This window comes from Trifolium pratense, linkage group LG2 (genome assembly GCF_020283565.1).
Source record: "Trifolium pratense cultivar HEN17-A07 linkage group LG2, ARS_RC_1.1, whole genome shotgun sequence".
Classification (NCBI taxonomy): domain Eukaryota; kingdom Viridiplantae; phylum Streptophyta; class Magnoliopsida; order Fabales; family Fabaceae; genus Trifolium; species Trifolium pratense.
This window is the reverse complement of record NC_060060.1, coordinates 29,804,259-29,825,549: the sequence shown is the minus strand read 5'-3', so window position 1 is coordinate 29,825,549 and position 21,291 is coordinate 29,804,259. Positions and strand designations below refer to the sequence as shown.

The window sequence follows — 21,291 nt, the reverse complement described above, 5'->3', positions numbered from 1 at the left end:
GTATTTTAGATAATTTATGCGGAAGATAAAAAGTTGTCATCCGATTTAATGGACAAAATTTTTTGTCCGGTCCCTTTTTGTCCGGTCCCTTGCCCTTTTACTTTAGGTGACCGAATCTGGATTGAAGCGTGAGCCACCACCATCCAAACAACCTTACCCAAAATCAATTCATGTTGGAAATCTAATTGGAGATAAAGATGTTGAATGAACAGAAAATTAAGGTAAGCATTACTTGACCCATTTCTCTCTTCCTTTGGCCGTACCCACCCTTTAAAAGAATTCAAGTTCATGGAACTCAACCACTTCTATTTTGGATGCATGCATGTTTAGCTAAAGCAAACCAATTGATTGAGTATGGGAATTAAAGAATGGATGGAACAAGAAGGAGAAGAAGGTTCATAATGGGTTTGAAGAATTGGAAGAGCTCATAACTAGCCCTTAAGCCTCTTTGGGTGTTCACTAGCATTTTAAGGTAAGAAATTCTGCATAATTTCGTATAGATCTATATCCAGTAATTGAGCTCATAACTCCGTTTTAAATGGTATTTACATGTCTGGAAAGCCGACGAAATTCCTGTCGTTTGGGCATCAATCTCATATAATTTGGATCAATATTGAAGTATGGGGACGCTTCTGAAGCTGAGGTACTGATGTTGTCAATTTCTGGTTTTTTACGCGCACGACTACATGAACGGATGCTTGAGAACGTACGGAGAAGCTCGGTGACACTGGAAATCTCAGGTGGGTTTGTTTAAGTAAAGACATGACAGCCATAAGACCAAAGCATAGGAAAATTATATTTGCAAAGTTAGTAACATTGATGATATAGTTTAGAATTGCTATAATTTGAAATGCTTGAGTATTTTCCCTTCCCCATACTCAAATGTGTTGTGAATGTGTTGAATAATCATAGTTTCATGAGGTATAAGTTAAGAGTTAACGGGCATCGTTAGAAGTTGGTTTAAGAACTTGGTTTTCATGAAAAACCCCATTTTATGCAGTATCAATCGATTAAAACATGACCACTTCTGCCCCAATCGATTGACAGCCTTACAAAGCACAAGAAAAACTGATTTTTGACTGTCTCAATTGATTGAGACATAATCCCTGTTGTCTCAATCGATTGGCCCTGTGTAAAATGGGAAAATTCTGTTCTTTTAAGGCCCGGACGACTCCCGACTCGTACGATAATGGTCCTAGATTATTAAACATGTTCACACACCATTTCAACATCAATTTTTAGGATGAAATAATGATAACATAGAGCTTATGACTTATGCAAGTTTCCCTATAATTAGATACATTAACATCATATTCGATTATGAACCTGCTGGCTCAGTTCTCTGCAACTGGTAATAAACTCTATTTACGGAAACATTTCTTCATGTTTCTGAGACTATACAAATATGTTGGATGATGTCATGCTTGATGCTTCTTGTACTACCTAGCATCTAGCAATGTGACAGTGACTTGGTTCACACTCCATGTTTCATCTTGTTTACTTGAAGAGGAATCAGTTTCAGGAGGATTCATTGACCTTCCTCCGAGGGAAAACCCTGGGCTTCTAGGTTCTGGCATTAGTGCAGTTTCACTGCTAAGCATCAAGAGCACTGAAGGCATTGTTGGCCTATCTTCTGCACGTTCTTGGACACACAATAGTCCAACATGTATGCATCTAAGAACTTCAGATTGTGCATATGAATCGCCAATCGATGAATCAATGAGTTTCAATGCAGTGCCTTCTCTCCACTGCGTCCATGCCTACATCAAGAAAAAAAAAATCTTAGTACTTATTATTTAGTAGAAAATTATATCATAGTATTCTAATTGAAGAATCGCTCTCGCGTACATTTTTTAGAAGATTCATATCATCATTTGTGTAACAGAATCCTCTATTTTTCTTTCCACTTATAATCTCTAGCACAAGAACTCCAAAGCTAAATACATCTGATTTTACTGAGAAGTTTCCGTCCATAGCATATTCAGGAGACATATAGCCACTGCACATAGAAAAACATACAAAAAGATAAGGTCTCTTATATTTGGTCTTTTATTTTAGAGTACTATAATGCAAAATTATGGTACTCACTATGTTCCGACAACTCTCAATGTATTTGCTTCTGTTTGATTTTGTCCAAATATTCTAGCTATCCCAAAGTCTGATATTTTCGGATTCATTTCACTGTCAAGTAGTATGTTGCTTGTCTTGAGATCCCTATGGATAATCCTGAGTCTTGAATCATGATGCAGATAATGAAGTCCTCTAGCTATTCCACATATAATGTCGTATCGCGTGTTCCAGTCTAATAAGGGTTTTCTAGCTTTGTCTGCAACATTGTTATTTATTTGTAATCAAGTATTTGAATAAAAAACATGTCCATATACACCAAAAACAAAATGATTTAAGATGCAAAATGTTAAAACAACTTACGAAACAAAATGGAATCAAGGCTTCTATTTTCCATGTACTCATACACTAGAAGCTTCTCATCCTTGTCGATGCAGCAACCTAATAGCCGAACGAGATTTCTATGTTGAAGCCTGGCAATTAACTTTACCTCATTCTTAAATTCTTCAAGTCCTTGTCCTGATGTTTTTGATAACCTCTTGACAGCAATTTCTTGGCCTTCAATCAACCTTCCCTGGTATCATTAAAACCACAAAAATTCATGTTAGTGTTTGTACATGAGATTTTGAGTTATATATATGATGGCAGATACAAAAACAAAAAAAACCTACCCTATAAACAATACCAAAACCTCCTTCTCCAAGTTTATTTGCTTCAATGAAGTTGTTTGTAGCCATTGTTATGATTTTAAAATCAAACATTGGTAACTCTAAGTCATCCATGTCCCTTTTTCCTGAGCTACCACCTCTTTTACTTGTAACTACTACCTCATTCATTAACAAATCTCTACTTCTTTGGAGAGAACCTAGTTTAGTGACAAAAATCAACACACTTTAATCATGTAGAACAATATCATATACATGCATACCATCAATGGCGGAACCAAAAACTTAGATTCTTAGGCAAAATTTCAGATTTGAACAAAAAATCTCAGTTTTGCAAAAAAATCGCAGTTTTGACCTAAACTAACCCCTAAATAATCGCAGTTTTACCCTAAACTAACTCTTAAAAATCTAAGTTTTGCCCTAATAATCTCAGTTTTGCACAAAAAATTGTAGTTTTACCTTAAACTAACCGCTAAAAAATCATAGTTTTACCCTAAAAATACCAAAACAAATTACCGAAGTCCGGGAAACCGCCCAGGCTTGCTGGGCCTTGACTCCGCCTATGCATACCCTTGTCATAATGCATGTATTTATTTTTAAAGAGAAACATAGTAATTATTTATTACCTCTGTTGTCTGTATTCCTGTTCAATTTACTTAGGAATTTCCTCCTCTTACAAAAAATGAAACCCAATCCCAAGATTATAACAACTGCAGAAATTGTAATTCCTATAATCTCAGCTTTATGATTTTTCTTCTGAGAGCCACTTGTTGATCCCGAGTTATCTGAGAAAAAATGATATTTTTTTTTTAGATTGAGACTAATAATTATAAAATCAATGATGACTTAACATAAGAAATTAAAATAATCAAGACAGAAAAATATGTCACAGTTACACTTTAAACAATCAGAAAAGGAACCTTCAAGCTCAAAACAAAAATGTGCAGACATTAATTTTAGTGTACATGAGAATTTTCATTGTGATTGCAATTTGCATGGAATTTATGCTCAAAAGATTAGTATGTTCCTAATTAGCAATAGAGTTTTATTTCAGTTCAAGGACCTAAAGAAGGAAACCAATCAAATAAGCTTAAATTTTAATTATATTCATTTACTTTCTTCTTGTAAATCAAACACATATTACTATATCTCGATCGTGGTTTTTTCTTTTTGTTAGAAAAATGTTAGTAATTAGTTGTTAATATATAACTATTTTGATACAAAAACAAGAGAAAGTATATACATTAGTTGAATTTTGAAACACTAATAGTAATATTCGTTTTCTTTAAGGCATCAGAACGAATAATTATAACACTACCATTGATTAAAGATGAAGATGAAGTTGATGTTTTCTGAACACACTTAAAATGAAAAGATACATATTTAGCTATAGCATAATCTTATTATTAATTTTTTTATGAACACACTTAAAATGCATGCGCAATAGTTGTATATATTTTTTTTGGTTTAGTTGTATAAGCTTTTATCTCAAGGCTAACCTCACAATAAAAAGTATAGGCTTCTAGAATTTATTTTAAAATTTTTTTTTGTTTTACATTTAAATCATTTCTCCATTTATTTTCATTTGGTTATGAGTTTGAACTTCAATTTGGCCATGCAACATCATTAAACTCTTAAAAATATTTTAATATATCTATGATTAATCTCATAAAATTTGAGAAATTAGTTTCTATATTTACGATAGAAATACTTGGTCGCTGTTTTACAACAAAAAAAAAAGAGTAAATTACAAAATTAGTGGACCTTTTTCAATAATTAATTTGTTGGCCCGCTAACTTTCTGACTTGGACCAACCTTTTGACTTTCTTGAACCATACATACTGCTACGTGCTTTTCACAATCATATTTTGATAGCTATGCTCACCTTTATTTTTTGATTTCAAATGTGTTCTAGACGAAAATGAGCTTTCACATTCACTTATATATCATATGAATCATGTGAAGATACAAAGCCAGGTCATATATTTAGACTACAGCCCAAAAAATAAAATAGTAAAAAGTTTTTCTTTTATTATGTTATTTTTAGTTTTAGTTTAAACTATTAGTCGTTCAAGGTTAAATTGCATTTTTGGCTTCTAACTTTCTCAAATTTGTGATTTTTGTCCCTTAATTTTCATAATAGCACTTGTGGCTCTCTAACTTGCAAAAGATGGACGCCACTAGTTTTGACAAAGTCAACGCACGTGAACAATGACTCAAGTGTCACGTCAGCATGACATGTGAGTCAATGTCCACATATGCCTTGACTTGCTGACATGACATATGAGTCACTATCTATATATGTGTTGACATGGTCAAAATTAATAGGAAGTCGGCCTTTTGCAAAAAAGACTAAAATTAAAGAGCCAAAAATTCCATTATAAAATCATCTAAAAAAGTGTCTTAGTGAAAAATGACTGCTCTCTTCAAGTTTGAATTGCATATTCATCTATCTTGATCACATTCAATCAACCAAAATGCATATTATCCTCTAACTCATAGCCTAACTTCTAAGTTAAGAAGTCCTACATTGGTTACGAGATGGTCTGAATTTGTGTTTATAAAGTAGAGGCAATCATCACCTTACAAACCGATTTTGTAAGGATGAGATAGGCCCAAAACTCAATTCTAAGATGGTATCAGAGTCTCTTCACGATCCGTTGGACCGCCTGCTATCAAGTTTCTAATCGGGTCATTTACCATTTATATCTGCACCCCAAGCCCAATAGCGTTGGGCCCGAGGAGGTGTACTAAGAAGTCCGACATCGGTTGCGAGGTTGCCTGGATTTGTGTTTATAAAGTAGAGACAATCATCACCTTGCAAGCCGGTTTTGTAAGGATCAGTTAGACCAAAAACTCAATTCTAAGACATACCAACAAGAAACAGAAACAAAAACAAAAACATAATTAAATTATAGTTAAAAGAAAGAAACAAAAACATACCTATATCAGAAGCTGCTAATCTAACAAAAAGATCTTGTCCACCATCAGAATAACTTCTTATATCAAAAAGTACACCAAACCACATAACACAACCACTTCCATCAGTAGTAACATAAGCATAACCAGTACAAGAACAATTCCTATGACACAAATCACCACATTCATCAATCCCCATTGTCATATTCACAAACACATAACTTGTCTCAGGCAACTTCACATTTTCCATATGATAAAATTTATCACTCTCACAATCCAAATTCGTATTCCTCACACACCCATCTGATCCATCTCTCAATTTCCATGCTTGTTCATTCTTAGGACTAAAACCTTTCACACATAGACAAACCGGATTAGCATTAGTGTCACAAACACTATATGGACCACACGCTTTGTAAAAATCGCATTGATCTTTCGGTGCATACCAAAAAGTTGTCCAAGTTTTACTACTTTCAACCCAAGTTCGACGTTGAAGTACACCAGACGAATCCACCACCAGTCGCGAGAAAATTGATCGATTTTCAATATAAAATGAGTAGTTAACGCCATGTTCATTCAATGAAAAATTGAAAACTATCGAATCTGTTCCGGGTTCCATCTTCGGTACACCACTAAATCTTTCACCATTCCAAGGTCCACTTCGATAGATTATGGTTTCATCATTCCGTAGGAAAATCTCTGGCAAACCATGATAATCAATTTTGAATGAATAATCACCTGTTGAAGGATCTTCACCTGTGATCTTCCATGAAGTTAAATATTGTTCGGTTTTTTTATCGAAATTCCAACCCATGTTCATGGATGGTAACAAAGTATCTGTTGGAAAATCGAAACTTTGCCATAGATATTTTGTTGGGTCATTCACATTTTTTTCTCTTAGAACTAAATTTCCATTATCTAAAAGCTGAAGAACAACTTGGTTTTTAGTAACTGTTGTTTGATTCGAAGACCATACGAGGTTTCTGTTGTTGTCTGATTGTGTTGATGAATTGAGAAGTAGTACTATGTTTCCATCGTCACTGATTTTGAGAAAGCCATCATTGGTTGAATTATTTTGAAGAGGGTTGTCTCTGTTTGCAACCCAGACAATTGTGTTAGGATTTTTGGGTCACAATAGTAATATTACATGTGTTAGGGCCATTATGTAATTAGCCAAAGCATCAGTGGTCTAATTAATAATATATAAGTCTATGGCTAAAAGCATAAATATCATGAAAGACAATTTATTGTGTAGATACCATAAGTCAATATCTAATTTGATGAGGGGCCAAATTAGAAAATTGAAAAAATAGGAAATAACCCTAAGGTTATTTATAGGGGTTATGGTCCCCAATTGCAGAATAACGTGAAAACGGCGCTCAGTCAAAAAGTTCTCTCTTCATCCCCATCAGAAGAGGTTTCAGGAGCCAATAAGGAATTCTGCGGTTGGAAGATCACACATACCCGTGACCTTTGATCATCACATATGGCGAACTCAAACTCAGGTACGCTTCCGCTTATGGCTAAAGTATTTTCTTAATGATTAACATGATAAGCTCTAGGGTTTATGAATCAATTTGATTCTAACAAGTGGTATCAGAGCCACTCATGTTTGATCATTAAGAAAATAACGTTTTCATGCCTATTTGGTTTTATCGGCATGCTTTTTTTTTGGTTCGGTATCTATATTCAGGGTTTGGTCTAAATTTTTCAATCAACGTTCATGACATAATTATGATTTTGTTGATTTGAGTTTCAGTTTCAATTTTTATTATTTGGCAATTACGATGCATGTTGATGTTGTTTTTCGGGTTCAGTTTCGATTTCAATCGTATATGAGTATAATGAATTCAATGGTTTTAATTTTCATTATACACTGTGTGTGCATCGTATGAAGGGTTTGTTTATTTATTTTTTTTCTGTAGCAATTGAGTTGCCATCCTTATTATTTTCGGTTAGTTTCTCCCCTTATGAACTCAGGTTAAAGTTATTGAGAATTAGACAAATCTCTGTCAATTAATATGGTAATATCTTATGCATATTTTTATAACTTTTGCTCACTTAAGTACTTACCTATTTTAATGCGATTATGGTTTCCGGTGGTTCTTTTGAAGCATATATATATAATTTTATGTGGTGAAAATTTGTGACCATATCTTGGGGATCCTATCTCAGGTTTATATTGATATTGGTTGTGTTATACACCCATGTTTCGGTTTAAAATTACTAATAGATTTATGCTGTCGTTTGGCAATTTGTTTTTCGGTTTCTTTTCCTTTTCTGTGTATGCCAGCCATTCGGTCTCAAATTGGGTTTGGTTTAACTTTTGATTTCAATTGTTATGATTTTCGGTTCCTTATTTATGATGAGGATTCAAGTCTAGTCGTGGGCTGCCATTTTGGTTTCAAGCATGAGTGAACTCAAGTTTTTTTTTTGTTTTTTTTTTTTGTTTTTTTTTTTTGTTTTTTTTTTAATAATGATTCGGTTATGTACGGTACGGCACTGCCGGTCTATTGATATATATATGGTATGCACTCATCGTTTTCTTAGTTTTGCAGAATGAAACAAATAGAGTTTAGGTTAAGGTAATCTTTTGTTTTGTTTCATTTATGCTGCAATTTTCTTTTGGTTCAAATTGATCCCATATATTATGTCATTTGGTTTTATTCATTAAGAATTGATTTCGGTTTTCTATAACTTTTATGGGTTTCAATTTTTCTTCTAGTGCCATACAGAAATCTTGTTCTATTCTTTTTCAAATATGTAAAGAAATTGGAACAAGACTCAAGTACAGTTATGGAAATTGCAAGTTGTGTTCTTATACTTGCAAATTTGGTTATCATTTTGGTAAGTATTTTAAATTCAAATATTGGACAGTTTAAGGATATGTATTTTAAAATAAGTTGATTGAAACATAACGTTGCCAAAGTAACCTCTTTTGTGGAGATTAATTTATTTTGAAATACAAAAGGTTGTGTGCTTGTAACTTATGTGAATATTTAACCGGCCCAAAGGAAGGTAACTATTTTACAGAATTATAAGTGCAACTGTGGTGATAAACGTGTGATAATTATTCGGTTTTACGTGTGAATAATAAATTGGCCCAAAGGAAAATTTGTTATTTGACATGTTTTTTTTTATTATCAGTGTTTGATTACTACGCCAAGGTATCACTGAAAAGTTAATATTTTGTCCAAAGATAGAATGTTAATGGATTCCCGATATCTTGTAATGGGATTTATCTTTATTTGAATTTAAAATTACTTTTATTTTAAAGTTTATTTGAGCATATTTTGCTTGTTTTTTTTGTTCTCTCTTCAGTTATGAATAACATGTTGAAGTTTACTTTCAACGTCAATTTAGTTAAATGGCTCAAACTTCAAGTTCTAGAAAGTAAATCTTTTGATAGTTCTTGAAGTATGGATCTCGACGTTGCGTTAAGGATTGATTCTCCCTCACCTCGTACGGATGAGAGTACCTCTAAACAAAAGAGGAAAATTGGAAGGTGGGAGAGGTCAAATTGCATATGTTCGATGATCATAAGGAATGCCACTATGGGAACATTCTAGGGCAGACTATCTGAAAAGATAAATACGGTAACAGTTTTCATTAAGGAAATTTGAAAAGAGGTTTTTCAATAACGAAAAGTTTGATATACCTATGTTTTTTTTTTTGGGAAACCTTAATTTAATAAAGTATAAGGATAAACTGCAGATAAAGTGTCTCAAAAGGAACAACAACATAAATAATTTAAATCAGGTAACGATAGTTGGTTCTTTTTGTGGAACTAAAGGGAAAAGAAATATTACTTTAACTGTCAAACATGACATGTTAAGGGAAGGTATATTTCTTATCTGGTTTGTTTTAAGGTTGATTTAACTTTGGTATGTAGACACACATGTTGGATAGATTCGGGTGTCACAACTAACAACAGTGTGCCTATGTAAGGTTTTATGAATTGTCGGCAACTAAGTGATGGTGAAAGATACATCTATATGTGGTTGACGACAAAACAGTTCAAGTTGAGGCAATTGAAAAAAAATTTAGATTATTGATAAAGACTAAATTGTATTTGGATTTTGATGAAACTATTTTTGCACTGTCTTTCAAACAAAAATTAAGTTCTATTTTTATTTTGAACCTATTTGGTTTTTCTTGTTTATTTGGGAATGAAAACTTAAATTATTTCAAAATTTAAAATTAGTTGGTTTTGGTTCTTTGTCAGGTTACAATAATCTCTATTCAATTTAACACAATTGCTTCATTTAATTAACCAATGAGAATTCAGGTACATTTGACACAAGATATTGGGTGACATCTCCAAATGGAGAATAAAGAGACTTATGTCAAGTGAAATCTCAGACTCAGTTTTTCCAGAAAAGGGAAAATAAACCAATAAAGGAGATATGAGGCCAATGAGACTTTGGATGTCTTTGAACTTATAAATATTGATATTTGTGTGTCATTCTTTCCGGCTGTTTGGAATGGTAAACAATATTTATAATGTTCAAAGACGATTTTGTATATGGCATCATTTGTCTCATTCATGAAACAAGAAAGTCATTGGACATATTCAATTTTTATTTAGGCTGGAGTTGTGAATCAACTCGACTAAAGAATCAAAAAGAGTTAAGTTTAACCGTGGTGGTAAATACTATGGTAGATTTAACAATTCAGGTGAACAACGTCCAATAATTTATTCAATTAAAACTGCAGCATATGCCCTTAATGTCCGGTTAAAGCAAGACCTTATAATACAAATGAGAAGAATGTACATGTTTGATGATCCCACAATTAAATTTCATTTTTTTATCAGGAGTTCTTTGAGGATGTCGAGTTTGCAGGGGGAGATATGGTTATGGAGGAATATATTGATATTTCCACAGGTGTTTAACTCTCCATACAAGAAATTGTTCCATATGAACAAACTCTTACACCTCAAGAACATATGTCATTCAGGAGATCCACGAGAGAAAATAGAAATACAATAGATGATTATATTGTATTTATCCAGGGACATAAGGTTAACATTGGAATGATGGATGATGATCTAATCAGATTTCATCAAGCAATGGAAAGTTCTAACTCTCAAAGGTAGATCGGTGCCCTAAATAAAGTGATAAATTCCATAAATGACAATGACATTTGGGATTTTCTCATTGCCATAAGGTGCGAAACTCATTGGTCTTAAATAAAAATTTAAGACCAAGAGGAATTCGATAGGCGATGTGGAGAGGTAAAAAGCTCGTCTTGTCACAAAAGGATTTACATATAAAGAAGGCATTGATTATAAAGAGTCTTTCTTTTCGGTTTTTTCGAAAGACTCTTTTAGGACCATAATGACATTGGTGACACATTTAGAACTTGAGTTACATCTGGTGGATATAAAGACAATGTTTCTAAATGGTAACATTAATGAAACAATGTATATGGTGCAGCCGGAAAATTTTGTTTCAAAAGATTCAAAATATATGGTTTGCAAATTTAAGAAATCCATATATGAACTCAAGCAAGCATCTCAATTATGGTATTTCAAAATTCATCAAGTGATCATCTCATTCGGTTTGGAGGTGAATTTGGTTGATGATTGTATATATCATGAGTTGTGTGGGAGCAAATATATTTTCTTGGTTTTGTTTGTCAATGACAAGACGGTGAACCATGTGGCTAAGGGAGACAAGTTTAGTCTCAAACAGTGCCCTATGAATAACTTTAAAGAAAAGTAAATGCAGAAGATTCCTTATGATAAGTAGTAGGGAGTCTAATGTATATTCAGTTTTGTATGCGTTCAGGTATTGCGTACAATTTTTGGGATGTTGGGCAGATATTTAAGAAATTTAAGATTAGACCATTTGAAGCAGCCAAATGGGTCATACAGTATTTAAAGAGAACAAAAGACTACATGCTCATGTATTGGAGGTCAGATTTTTTTTTTTTTTTTGAGATCATTTGGTGTACTGACACCGATTTTGTTGGATGCAAAGATAACATATCATGAGGCATCTGATTATAGAACTTTGTCACGGGGCTGCACTTAGTGGATAAGGAATTGAAACACCACTAAAGTTATTTGTGACAATAAATTATTAGTTCTATTTTCAATAACAAGGAACTCGACAAATTCAAGAATATAGAGATCAAGTTCTTGTTATTAAAGATTAAGTTCAGAGTGAACGGTTGTCTATAAAGCATATCGGTACAAACTCCATATTTGCGGATCCGCTTACTAAAGTTTTTCACCCAAAAAGGCTCTATGAGCATATTTCTCGTATGGGTGTCAAGTCATTAAGTGATATTAAGTTTTAGTGGGAGTTTGTTATTTTTAATGCTTTTATAATATAGACACACTTCAGTTCAAATAAGGCTTAAGAATATTTTCTGCAGAAATAAAGTTTTGGTATTTTTACACTCTAACTTTGGTTAAGGTTTGATCTCACTAAGGATTAAAGAGGACCAGTTGAAAATCGACATATACAGACCAATTTCATGTGATTTTCATGCTACACATTTCATGATGGATCTATGTCATTTAGTTGTGTCACTATTGGTGATCATTGATGGGTTTAGTTATGATTAATGTAACGAAAATCACCTTGGTTCTATATATTGGCATGACTAATGGACGAGATAATTTGGATATGCTTAAGGAATATAATGGCGAATTTTGAGCTCATAAAGTCTAACACATGTGTATAATTACATATGTGACCAGTGGGAGATTGTTAGGATTTTTGGGTCACAATAGTAATATTACATGTGTTAGGGCCATTATGTAATTAGCCAAAGCATCAGTGGTCTAATTAATAATATATAAGTCTATGGCTAAAAGCATAAATATCATGAAAGACAATTTATTGCGTAGATACCATAAGTCAATATCTAATTTGATGAGGGGCCAAATTAGAAAATTGAAAAAATAGGAAATAACCCTAAGGTTATTTATAGGGGTTATGGTCCCCAATTGCAGAATAACGTGAAAACGGCGCTCAGTCAAAAAGTTCTCTCTTCATCCCCATCAGAAGAGGTTTCAGGAGCCAATAAGGAATTCTGCGGTTGGAAGATCACACATACCCGTGACCTTTGATCATCACATATGGCGAACTCAAACTCAGGTACGCTTCCGCTTATGGCTAAAGTATTTTCTTAATGATTAACATGATAAGCTCTAGGGTTTATGAATCAATTTGATTCTAACAAATTGTTCTTGGGTTTATATTTTTGTACCATATGGCTAAATATATGTTTGAATTTGTTCCGGGGATGAAACCAAGAACGAATGTTCCGTTGGATGATTCAAGGGTCTGGTTTGTTCTGAAAATTTGTGATGAGGTTAAGGTATCTGTAGAGGTTGAGATTGTGATGAGTAAAGAAAATGAAGTTATGAACAAGAAAACCTCTCATGTTTGAAGAGAAAATTGTTTGTGTATGGTTTCTTTCTTCTCTTGTGTGTTTGTTCATTTGGAAGAGAATTCCATAGTTTTGATTTATTATATTTAGAAATTAGAATTATTATTGTTGTTGTTGTTACCTCACTCTGTTTTTTATTTTGTAATGTTGTTTGGTCTATAAGTTGTTTCTTTGTTTGAATATATGGCTTTTTCTCCACTTGAAAAGAGAAACTATCGTTGTTAGCTTTCATCATGTCTTTCTTTTATTGTTTGAATAGGGTCTGGTTTTGCTAGGTCGATAGTAGGATAATTGCTTGCATAAAGTAGGGATCTAGATTGAATGCACTCGACACGGTCGTATGTGAGAGAGGATGAAAAGGGCGACTGTTTTAGGTTTTTAAAATTTAGGGCCCTAAATTAATTTTTTTAGGGGTATATTAATATTATATATGTTAAAAATAACTTCTTTTTTTTTTACGCAAATGTTAAAAATAACTTTTGAACTTATGTAAAATAACTAATGCAAATAAATAATTTTTTTATGTATTATAATTTTGTGAAGATAGTTTACGACAAAATAGCTCATAAAAATACAGTTGTTGTTAGTGAGAACTTATAAATATAAAACATTATTTATTTGCATAAATTATTTTGAATAAGCTCAAAAATAAGTTAATCCAAACGGGTTCATGCATATACCAAAATTCTTAAATGTTGTAAATAATATGCCTAAGGCTCCAACGATATTTTTAATTTTTATTTTGATACGAATATGTTGAAATGATAACAATAAATTATAAAAATCTTGCATAAATTTTTATTTTTTTGGTGCAAAATCTTGCATAAATTTTAATGTTATGTTTTTTCATAAGAATTTGTCAGATATTGATGTAGATGGTTTTTGTTTTTTAATTGAAATTGTTGCAGATGTTTTTGCCAAATTGTTTTTTAATTGAAAATCTTGCATAAGAATTTTTATTTTATTGAAACAGTTGAATATCTATATTTAGCTTATTATAGTCACTAGTAAGTGGTTACGACCGGCAAGTTATAATGTTAAACTGATTTGATTCTTTCAAGAAATCAAGCTATTATTTACTAATGAACAATTGCTATGATTACGTAATTCCATTTCATTAAACAATACTATGACACACTAATTGGCAATATATTTTATTTTACCTTTGCAAGAAAAAAAAGGCAAAATATTTTGTTGTGCAACAACTAATTTTGTTACTTATTAGGAACAGGTTTTCTAGATTCTTGTGACAAATAAATTGTTGAATTTTGAGTTTTTTTTAACGGTAAAATATTATTAATAATAATCGGTTTCTGCACAAGACGAACATATGCGGGATAAACGGAACTATAAAATAAAGGCGTCGTATATATTTGGAACACCAATGAAAAAGCTAAAAACAGACACCACCTAGTACACACTCCATAGTCGACAGACCATCAACCAGACTCAAAAAGATGCCCTAAGACTCTAACTCCCGATCTCGAATCAAAAGTGATCGGCCCATCAGAATACAAAAAGCAGCCTTGCGAGCCAAAATTAATGGGCAACGGTAGAATGAAAACATAGGCAGCTAAGTCCCCAACTCGCAGTCCGCTCCAAACAGTCAACACCGATGCGAAAAAGGTCGACCAGATACAAAGAAACCTGCAAATCTCAGCAGATTTGGAAACCATCAGAGACTCAAAAACAGTCATGCAAATCTCAATAGATTTGTAAGTAGTCAGAGAATCCCATATCGAGAAAAACCAGTCACACACGACATTAACCTCCCACCGGTGATGCCGAATCCAACACCTCCACGTCAACACCTCAACACCACACCCTCGCAACACCTCCAACTTAGAACCGTCGCAGCCGCCGCAACACCATCCCTCTCAAATCTGGCGCAACCACAACCATCCCAACTTAGAACCGTCGCGAGCACCTAGGCAAAAACCACCACCTTACCGGTGACAAAAAACACCGGTGAAAACGCAACACCAACCTTGAGATGGTGGAGAATAAACATCACCAACAACATGAGGAGCATAAAAGCATTACAGCAAATACCACACACCATCATCAAGGAACTTGGTTTGTTCATCATCACCACCAAAGAAACGACACCTCCTCCTAGCAAAACTACCACCGTCATCATATTCCTTTCATTTGCTATAGTTTATAATTTATCTATGGAATTATTATACTACCAGCTTAGTTTTAAGCACACTTTTTACTATTTAATTAAATGCGTCCTCTACCACCCGAGAAAATTTAGATGAGATGACACGTGTTTCTTTTAATTTAACTAAGATCCTTGATTCGATCCATGATTGAGATATACAACACCGTTAAATTCTTAGGGAAAATTTACCGTCCATTTGAGTCTCATTAGACTCGAAAGATTAATCTATACAGTTACATGTAAAGAATGTCACTCAAAAAAAATTACACATAGAGAATAATTGGTTTACGCCAACTAAAAAAATCATCCTCTGCCTTCCATTAAATTAAATAAAGTGCAACTCAGTTTTGCAAATTTTTTATTTTTTATTTTTGTTTTCACCACAAATTTATTCTGGTTCAGGGGTTAGTTCTGACATCAAGTGGTTTCAGCCCCTCCCGATTGCAATTGCGAGGATCGAACCATGGTCATTCCTACCAAATTCAGCGTCAATAACCACTGAACCAACTAACGGTTAGTCAATTTTGCAATTTTCTCTCATCTGCAATGTCATTGAAGCCAAAATTATGGACAACAATGAAGAAGAAACACGAGAATAGTAAATGATGGGAGAACATGAGGTTTCATAGGATGCATCCTAACCCATATTAAGTCAAGTATACAAAGCACTTTTCTAAAGTCTCAAATTACAGTATCCAAAAAAAAAAAGTCTCAAATTACAAATTAATAATTAATATAATGTAAAAAAAAAATCAAATTGATATGTACAATGTATTCAATTTGAAGGTTATAGTTTCAATAAAAAATAAAATAAAAAAAAACAAAAAAAAACTATGAGTCTACAAACAAAAATGACTCATAAAGGACACTGATTCTATCTATCTCCCTACCAATACTGTTACTGTGAGATCATTTGAAACATCAAGACCATCCATGTTAAACACTCTATCCTCGTATCTCATCGAAGTAATCAAAGGCTGCGTAGGGATGGGAAGAGTTTTTGCTTCACTCTCAAGCATCAACACAACGTTGGCCATGTTTGGTCTTTGAGCTGCTGAATCTTGTACACATAACATCCCTATTTGTATGCATCTCAATATTTTGTTTTTAGGACTCGAATCACGAATGCAAGGATCTACAAGTTCCATTGCTCTACGGTCGTTCCAAAGATTCCACGCCTACATCCATTCCATCATAAAAATATTAGCTTTTCGCATTTCAATTAGCTTAGTATTAGTCACTCTAAGCCAATTTCGAGATCAAAACATCTTACGACTAAAATTTCATAGACTCAATTGGTGATTTACTCGTATAAATTATTGTTGATATATTGTTTATGAGAAGAAAAACATTTATGCAAGTTGAATTAAATTAACAAATTGATGTACTTTAGAGGTGATACTCACATATCCTATGAGACTTGAATCATCTGAATGACGAAAGCTAGTGTTTCTGCGGCCGCTCAAAATCTCTAGTAGCAATACGCCAAAACTATATACATCTGATTTGACTGAAAATAGACCTTCCATGGCATATTCAGGAGACATATAACCACTGCAGTAGAGTTATTCGAGATTAGCAACTCCAATTAAGAATGAACAAGTCGCAGAATAAGCATAAAAACAAAAGCAAAGTATGTATACTTACTATGTACCAACAACTCTAGCTGTATTGGCCTCACTCTGGTTTCCACCGAATATTCGGGCCAAGCCAAAGTCTGATATTTTCGGGTTCATGTTTTCATCCAACAAAATGTTGCTTGCTTTTAGGTCTCGATGAATTATTCTGAGTCTTGAATCGCGATGCAGATAAAGTAGTCCTCTTGCAACACCTTCAATGATTTCATATCGTCTCGCCCAATCTAATTGTGTTTGCCTGATAGGATCTGCGCGAAAAACTCAAATTAGTTAAAAATATGTTCGGCGTAAATTCGGAAAATAAATGGGCAGGGTTAATGCAAGAAACACACCAAATATAAAGCAATCCAAGCTTTTGTTCGGCATAAATTCGTATACAAGCAACTTTTCATCCCCTTGAATAGAACATCCCATTAGTCTAACCAGATTTCTATGTTGCAGTTTTGCAATCAACATCATTTCATTTTTAAACTCCTCTAAACCTTGGCCGGAGCGTCTAGAAAGCCTCTTGACAGCTATTTCTTCTCCGGACGGAAGCTTTCCCTAATATAGAGGAAATGTAATTTTTATTAGATCATTTTATTAGGACTTATTTTCATGAAAGATAAGCTTAATTATAGAAGCATTTTCTTTTCACCTTGTACACAGGACCGAAACCGCCTTGTCCGAGCTTATTTTCTTCAGAAAAATTGTTGGTGGCTACTGACATGCAGCTGAAATTGTAAAATGGAAGCTCTGCTCCGCTTAGTTGATTTCCTTCCAAACCAAGTTCAACTGGTCCTGATATTTCTGCCGACATCTCTGTGCTCTTACGTGCATCTAAGACTGGTAGTACGTCACTATCATTGCAACATGAAGCTGAAGAAACTATAGGCAAAACTATAAAGAAAGGAAGAAAATTACACAAGTTAGTATCATGTTTCAATCATCTAATAGAGGGAAAAAAAATTGTTTGATCAATATGAATATTTCACCTTTGAGTTTTCTCTTGTATCTCCATACCAAGCATACCATGATTCCTAGACAGATTAGTCCTGCTAGAACAGTTGATATTATTACAATCATAATCCTGTTGTTTTTCCCTCCATCGCCTGTATTTTGAGACAGAAGTTATAATCATGTTATTTATCAATTATCACTAAACTTTGGCTAACAACAATTACGCTTCAACTGATAGCTATTCGGCTAATTAGCTATATGTAATATTAGTCTATTAGTTAACTAAAGCGAGGCCAATTGAAAGAGTTACTCAAGTTAAGAAGCATACATGAAAATATTGTACTGATAAATGAAAATCAAAATGAAAGAACCATATACATAGGAACAAAGCTAAAGGGACTAACCGACTAATAGACTACCTTACCTAAATCAGAATGAGCAAGACGAATGTGCAATGTACTTCCACCGCGTTTAAAGTGTTGAATGTCAACCAAATCTCTATACCAAATCATACAACCAATACCAATAACTTGTGCATAAGCAGTACAAGAAGCATTCCCCAAACAAGTACCTTTACAATCCTCAGTATCTACCACACTTGCGAAATCGGGTAACTTCATACTTCTACTGTCGAAGAAACTGTCCTCGCCAACATTATTCGCCCGAGTATCATTCCCATTTCTCTGATCACCCTTCAACGCGGTTATCCTCTCACACCCACTTGACCAGTGTTTCTTATCCTTTTGTTCAAACCCTTGTAAACAATTACAAATAGCCGAACCAGAAACCGACAATTCACAAGCTGCAAAATCGCCACAATAGTTATAAACCTCACACTGATTATGAGGCCCTTGTTGTATCTGACTCCAACGTTTCTCATTTTGATTCCATATAAACTCTCTTTCAATACCATCCCAACCAATCTGAAACCTAACTGTACTAGTCCCATTTATCTTAAACTCATTATCATTATAAACAAAAGACCTACCATTACTATCCCAATTAAGCACAAAACCATGAAGAAAACTACCTGTCATATCAACACCATTGAAAATTCTACCATCCCAATAACCACTTCTCCATATTCTTCTCTCTCCTTCCCAAACTACTATCTGTGGTGGTAACCCTTCTGGATCAACTCCCATAGTATGATTACCTTCTGAAGGATCTGTACTTGATTTCCATGAAGTAAAGAAAAAACTTTTCTTTTTACCATTCACAGGAACTTTCATACCAGGAACATAAGTATCAGTTGGATTCTCAAAACTTTGCCACAAAACATCATTCCCATTTGAAAGAACAAGATTACCATCATCTCCAAGAACAGCTTCAGAGTTATTCTTATTGTTGTGAGTAACAGAAACATTTGTAGACCAGATTTGTTTTTTGTTTCCATCTATGATAACTAAATTACCATTTGTTGATATAGTGAAAGAACCACCTTTTCCATTAATGGGTTTGTTTCTATTTGCAACCCAAATAGCTTGAGAATCAGGAATGTTATAGTACCAAATTCCAACGTAACGAGAAGAAGAATTTTCAAAACCGAAAAAACCCATTACAAAGTTGAAACCATCTGAGACTAAAACTTCACCTTCTTTGTCTCTAATGAAATCACCATGTTTGATACTGAATCTTGAAGATGAAGCAGCACGTGTGGAAACAGAACAGAAACAGAGGAAACAGAACAAAAACAAAAAAAGTAAACATTGTTGTTGTTGTTGGTATGTTTTGAACATCATCATTAATGTTGTTTTGTGAATTTTTTTGATGATGAGAAAAAATGAAGAGAAGGTGAAAAGCAAGTGGAGTTGGTAATTGCGGTGATGACTTTGACGAGTTTAAGATTGTGAGAAGACACGTTTGTTTATGTAGTGTGATGTTTTTTTTTTTGGTTGTTAAAAGACACGTTTTGAGATTGGTGAAACATAGTTGACTTTATAAGACAACATTTTCCATGCAGAATAATTTCTTAGTCAAATACCACAATAATAACTAATTATTGCTCATAAATTCATACTATATCGCTATTTTTTAGTTTTTTCCCTCCTAATTATATTTTCAAAAATTAATTTGATCATTCTAAGAATATTTTTAAAATTTAACTTGTATTAGTAGATTTGTTTTTTACAAAATAAATTTTTTTTGACGAATTTTACAAAATATTATTAGAAAATGTATATGTTTTTCACTCTTATAAAGACAAAACATAAGTGCATTTCTTTTGATATTTTTTGTGTGATTCAAAACTTGTAGTGTCCCGGATTCGAATCAAGGCTCCTGTACATATAGTGCGATGTCCCTACCAACTGAGTTAAGCTCACGAAACATACAATTTATTTTTTTAATAACAAAATTTGTGGAAATTGGAAATCATATGTACTTAAATTAAGAATCATAGAAAAAATACTTAATGAAATGAACATAAATTTTATCATTTATTTAAAGGAAGATACTAATGATTTTCCTTAAGACATTGATTAAGAAAATGAATGTAGAAATGTTGAGTCTAGATCCACTCCATTATTTTATCCTCCATTTCCCTCCAGTTTTCCTCCGGATGAATGACATGTGGCAATTGAATTTTTTAATGGATGAGATTAAACTTCAGTATAGGTTCAATTTTTATGGTTACTCTCTGTACCCTTCCTCTTCTCAACAACAACAACGAAAGATACCGAGACAACAACGTGAACCAACAAACATCCACCCCGTTTTTGTTGCTTCACCATCAATCTCTTTATCTTCTAGCCGCTGTCGCCGTAGCGCCGCCATTCATCTCCCGCCGTCCATCTCTATCCCACTGTCACAAACCACCCCAAGGCCACCAAACCACCCCAAGGCCACCGCTATTGTTGTTGGTTATGCTATTATTGATTCCAAAACACTGCAATTTATGTTGATGTTGAGCTTGCAAAAAAAATTCTACTTTGTTAATGCAAAATCAGATTTCATTTAATCAAAGTGTAGACGGTGGCACTGCAGTAAACATAGTGGTGGCGGAGCTTTGGCATGGTGGTGGCTGTCGACGGTGGCACTGCAAAACTGTTGAATGCAAACGGAGAAGAGGAAGCGTACAGAGAAGTAACCATAAAAATTGAACCTATACTGAAGTTTAATCTCATCCATTAAAAATTTTAATTGCCACATGTGATTCATCAGAGGAACACTGGAGGGAAATAGAGGATAATGTAATGGAGTTGATCTGAACTCAAAAATGTTATGTTGCAATATGCTAAACAGTGTTTGCGGGATACTCTTTAAACATTCAATTTAAAAAAAAAATCATATTTATCATTTTAGAAGTTTAGAATTTCTGTTTTCAATATAAATTTTTTGCTTTTTTAAGTTTAGAATTTCTGTTTTCAATAGAAATGAATATAAGTTTAGCTTTTTAAGTTTAAAATTATGGAATTGATATAATTAAATACTACATAACTTCATTGTAAATTCTAGTCATAGTTAATAGTTTTGGATCTAAATTCCCGTG

General features: G+C 33.4%; 2 protein-coding genes and 1 long non-coding RNA gene across 4 annotated transcripts; 1 reads left to right on the top strand and 2 right to left on the bottom strand.

Annotated features, from left to right (window-relative positions):
* Positions 1-79: 79 nt before the first annotated feature.
* On the top strand, positions 80-1,962 carry LOC123907976. Its single transcript, XR_006809527.1, has 3 exons — positions 80-221; positions 331-472; positions 562-1,962. It is a non-coding gene; the product is annotated as an uncharacterized LOC123907976 (long non-coding RNA).
* Positions 1,440-5,804, bottom strand: LOC123907974 (receptor-like serine/threonine-protein kinase SD1-8). Of its 2 annotated transcripts, XM_045958459.1 has the most exons (6): positions 5,676-5,804; positions 3,359-3,517; positions 2,739-2,932; positions 2,431-2,641; positions 2,089-2,326; positions 1,806-1,999 (listed from the first exon to the last, which is right to left on the bottom strand). In XM_045958459.1, the coding sequence occupies exons 1-6, from the start codon at positions 5,758-5,760 to the stop codon at positions 1,813-1,815; spliced, it is 1,074 nt and encodes a 357-aa protein (XP_045814415.1). In that variant the 5' UTR covers positions 5,761-5,804; the 3' UTR covers positions 1,806-1,812. The 2 variants fall into 2 exon arrangements, with proteins under 2 accessions (XP_045814414.1, XP_045814415.1); XM_045958458.1 differs by lacking the exon at positions 5,676-5,804 and adding an exon at positions 1,440-1,760 and having other exon boundaries at positions 1,849-1,999; positions 2,739-5,664.
* Positions 5,805-15,846: 10,042 nt separating this feature from the next.
* Positions 15,847-19,672, bottom strand: LOC123907966 (G-type lectin S-receptor-like serine/threonine-protein kinase B120). Its single transcript, XM_045958446.1, has 7 exons — positions 18,226-19,672; positions 17,837-17,953; positions 17,500-17,741; positions 17,195-17,405; positions 16,873-17,110; positions 16,632-16,779; positions 15,847-16,403 (listed from the first exon to the last, which is right to left on the bottom strand). Exons 1-7 carry the CDS (start codon positions 19,544-19,546, stop codon positions 16,104-16,106), a joined length of 2,577 nt encoding a protein of 858 aa, XP_045814402.1. The 5' UTR covers positions 19,547-19,672; the 3' UTR covers positions 15,847-16,103.
* Between the last annotated feature and the right edge of the window lie 1,619 nt (positions 19,673-21,291).

Coding starts and splice junctions, on each gene's coding strand:
- LOC123907974 (XM_045958458.1), bottom strand. CDS start 2,903: ATGAATGAGGTAGTAGTTACAAGTAAAAGAGGTGGTAGCTCAGGAAAA. Junction 2,642..2,738: donor GTTTTGGTATTGTTTATAGG/GTAGGTTTTTTT, acceptor TAATGATACCAG/GGAAGGTTGATTGAAGGCCA. Junction 2,000..2,088: donor TTGAGAGTTGTCGGAACATA/GTGAGTACCATA, acceptor TTCTATGTGCAG/TGGCTATATGTCTCCTGAAT.
- LOC123907966 (XM_045958446.1), bottom strand. CDS start 19,546: ATGATGATGTTCAAAACATACCAACAACAACAACAATGTTTACTTTTT. Junction 17,954..18,225: donor TCTTGCTCATTCTGATTTAG/GTAAGGTAGTCT, acceptor CTCAAAATACAG/GCGATGGAGGGAAAAACAAC. Junction 17,406..17,499: donor GTTTCGGTCCTGTGTACAAG/GTGAAAAGAAAA, acceptor CCTCTATATTAG/GGAAAGCTTCCGTCCGGAGA.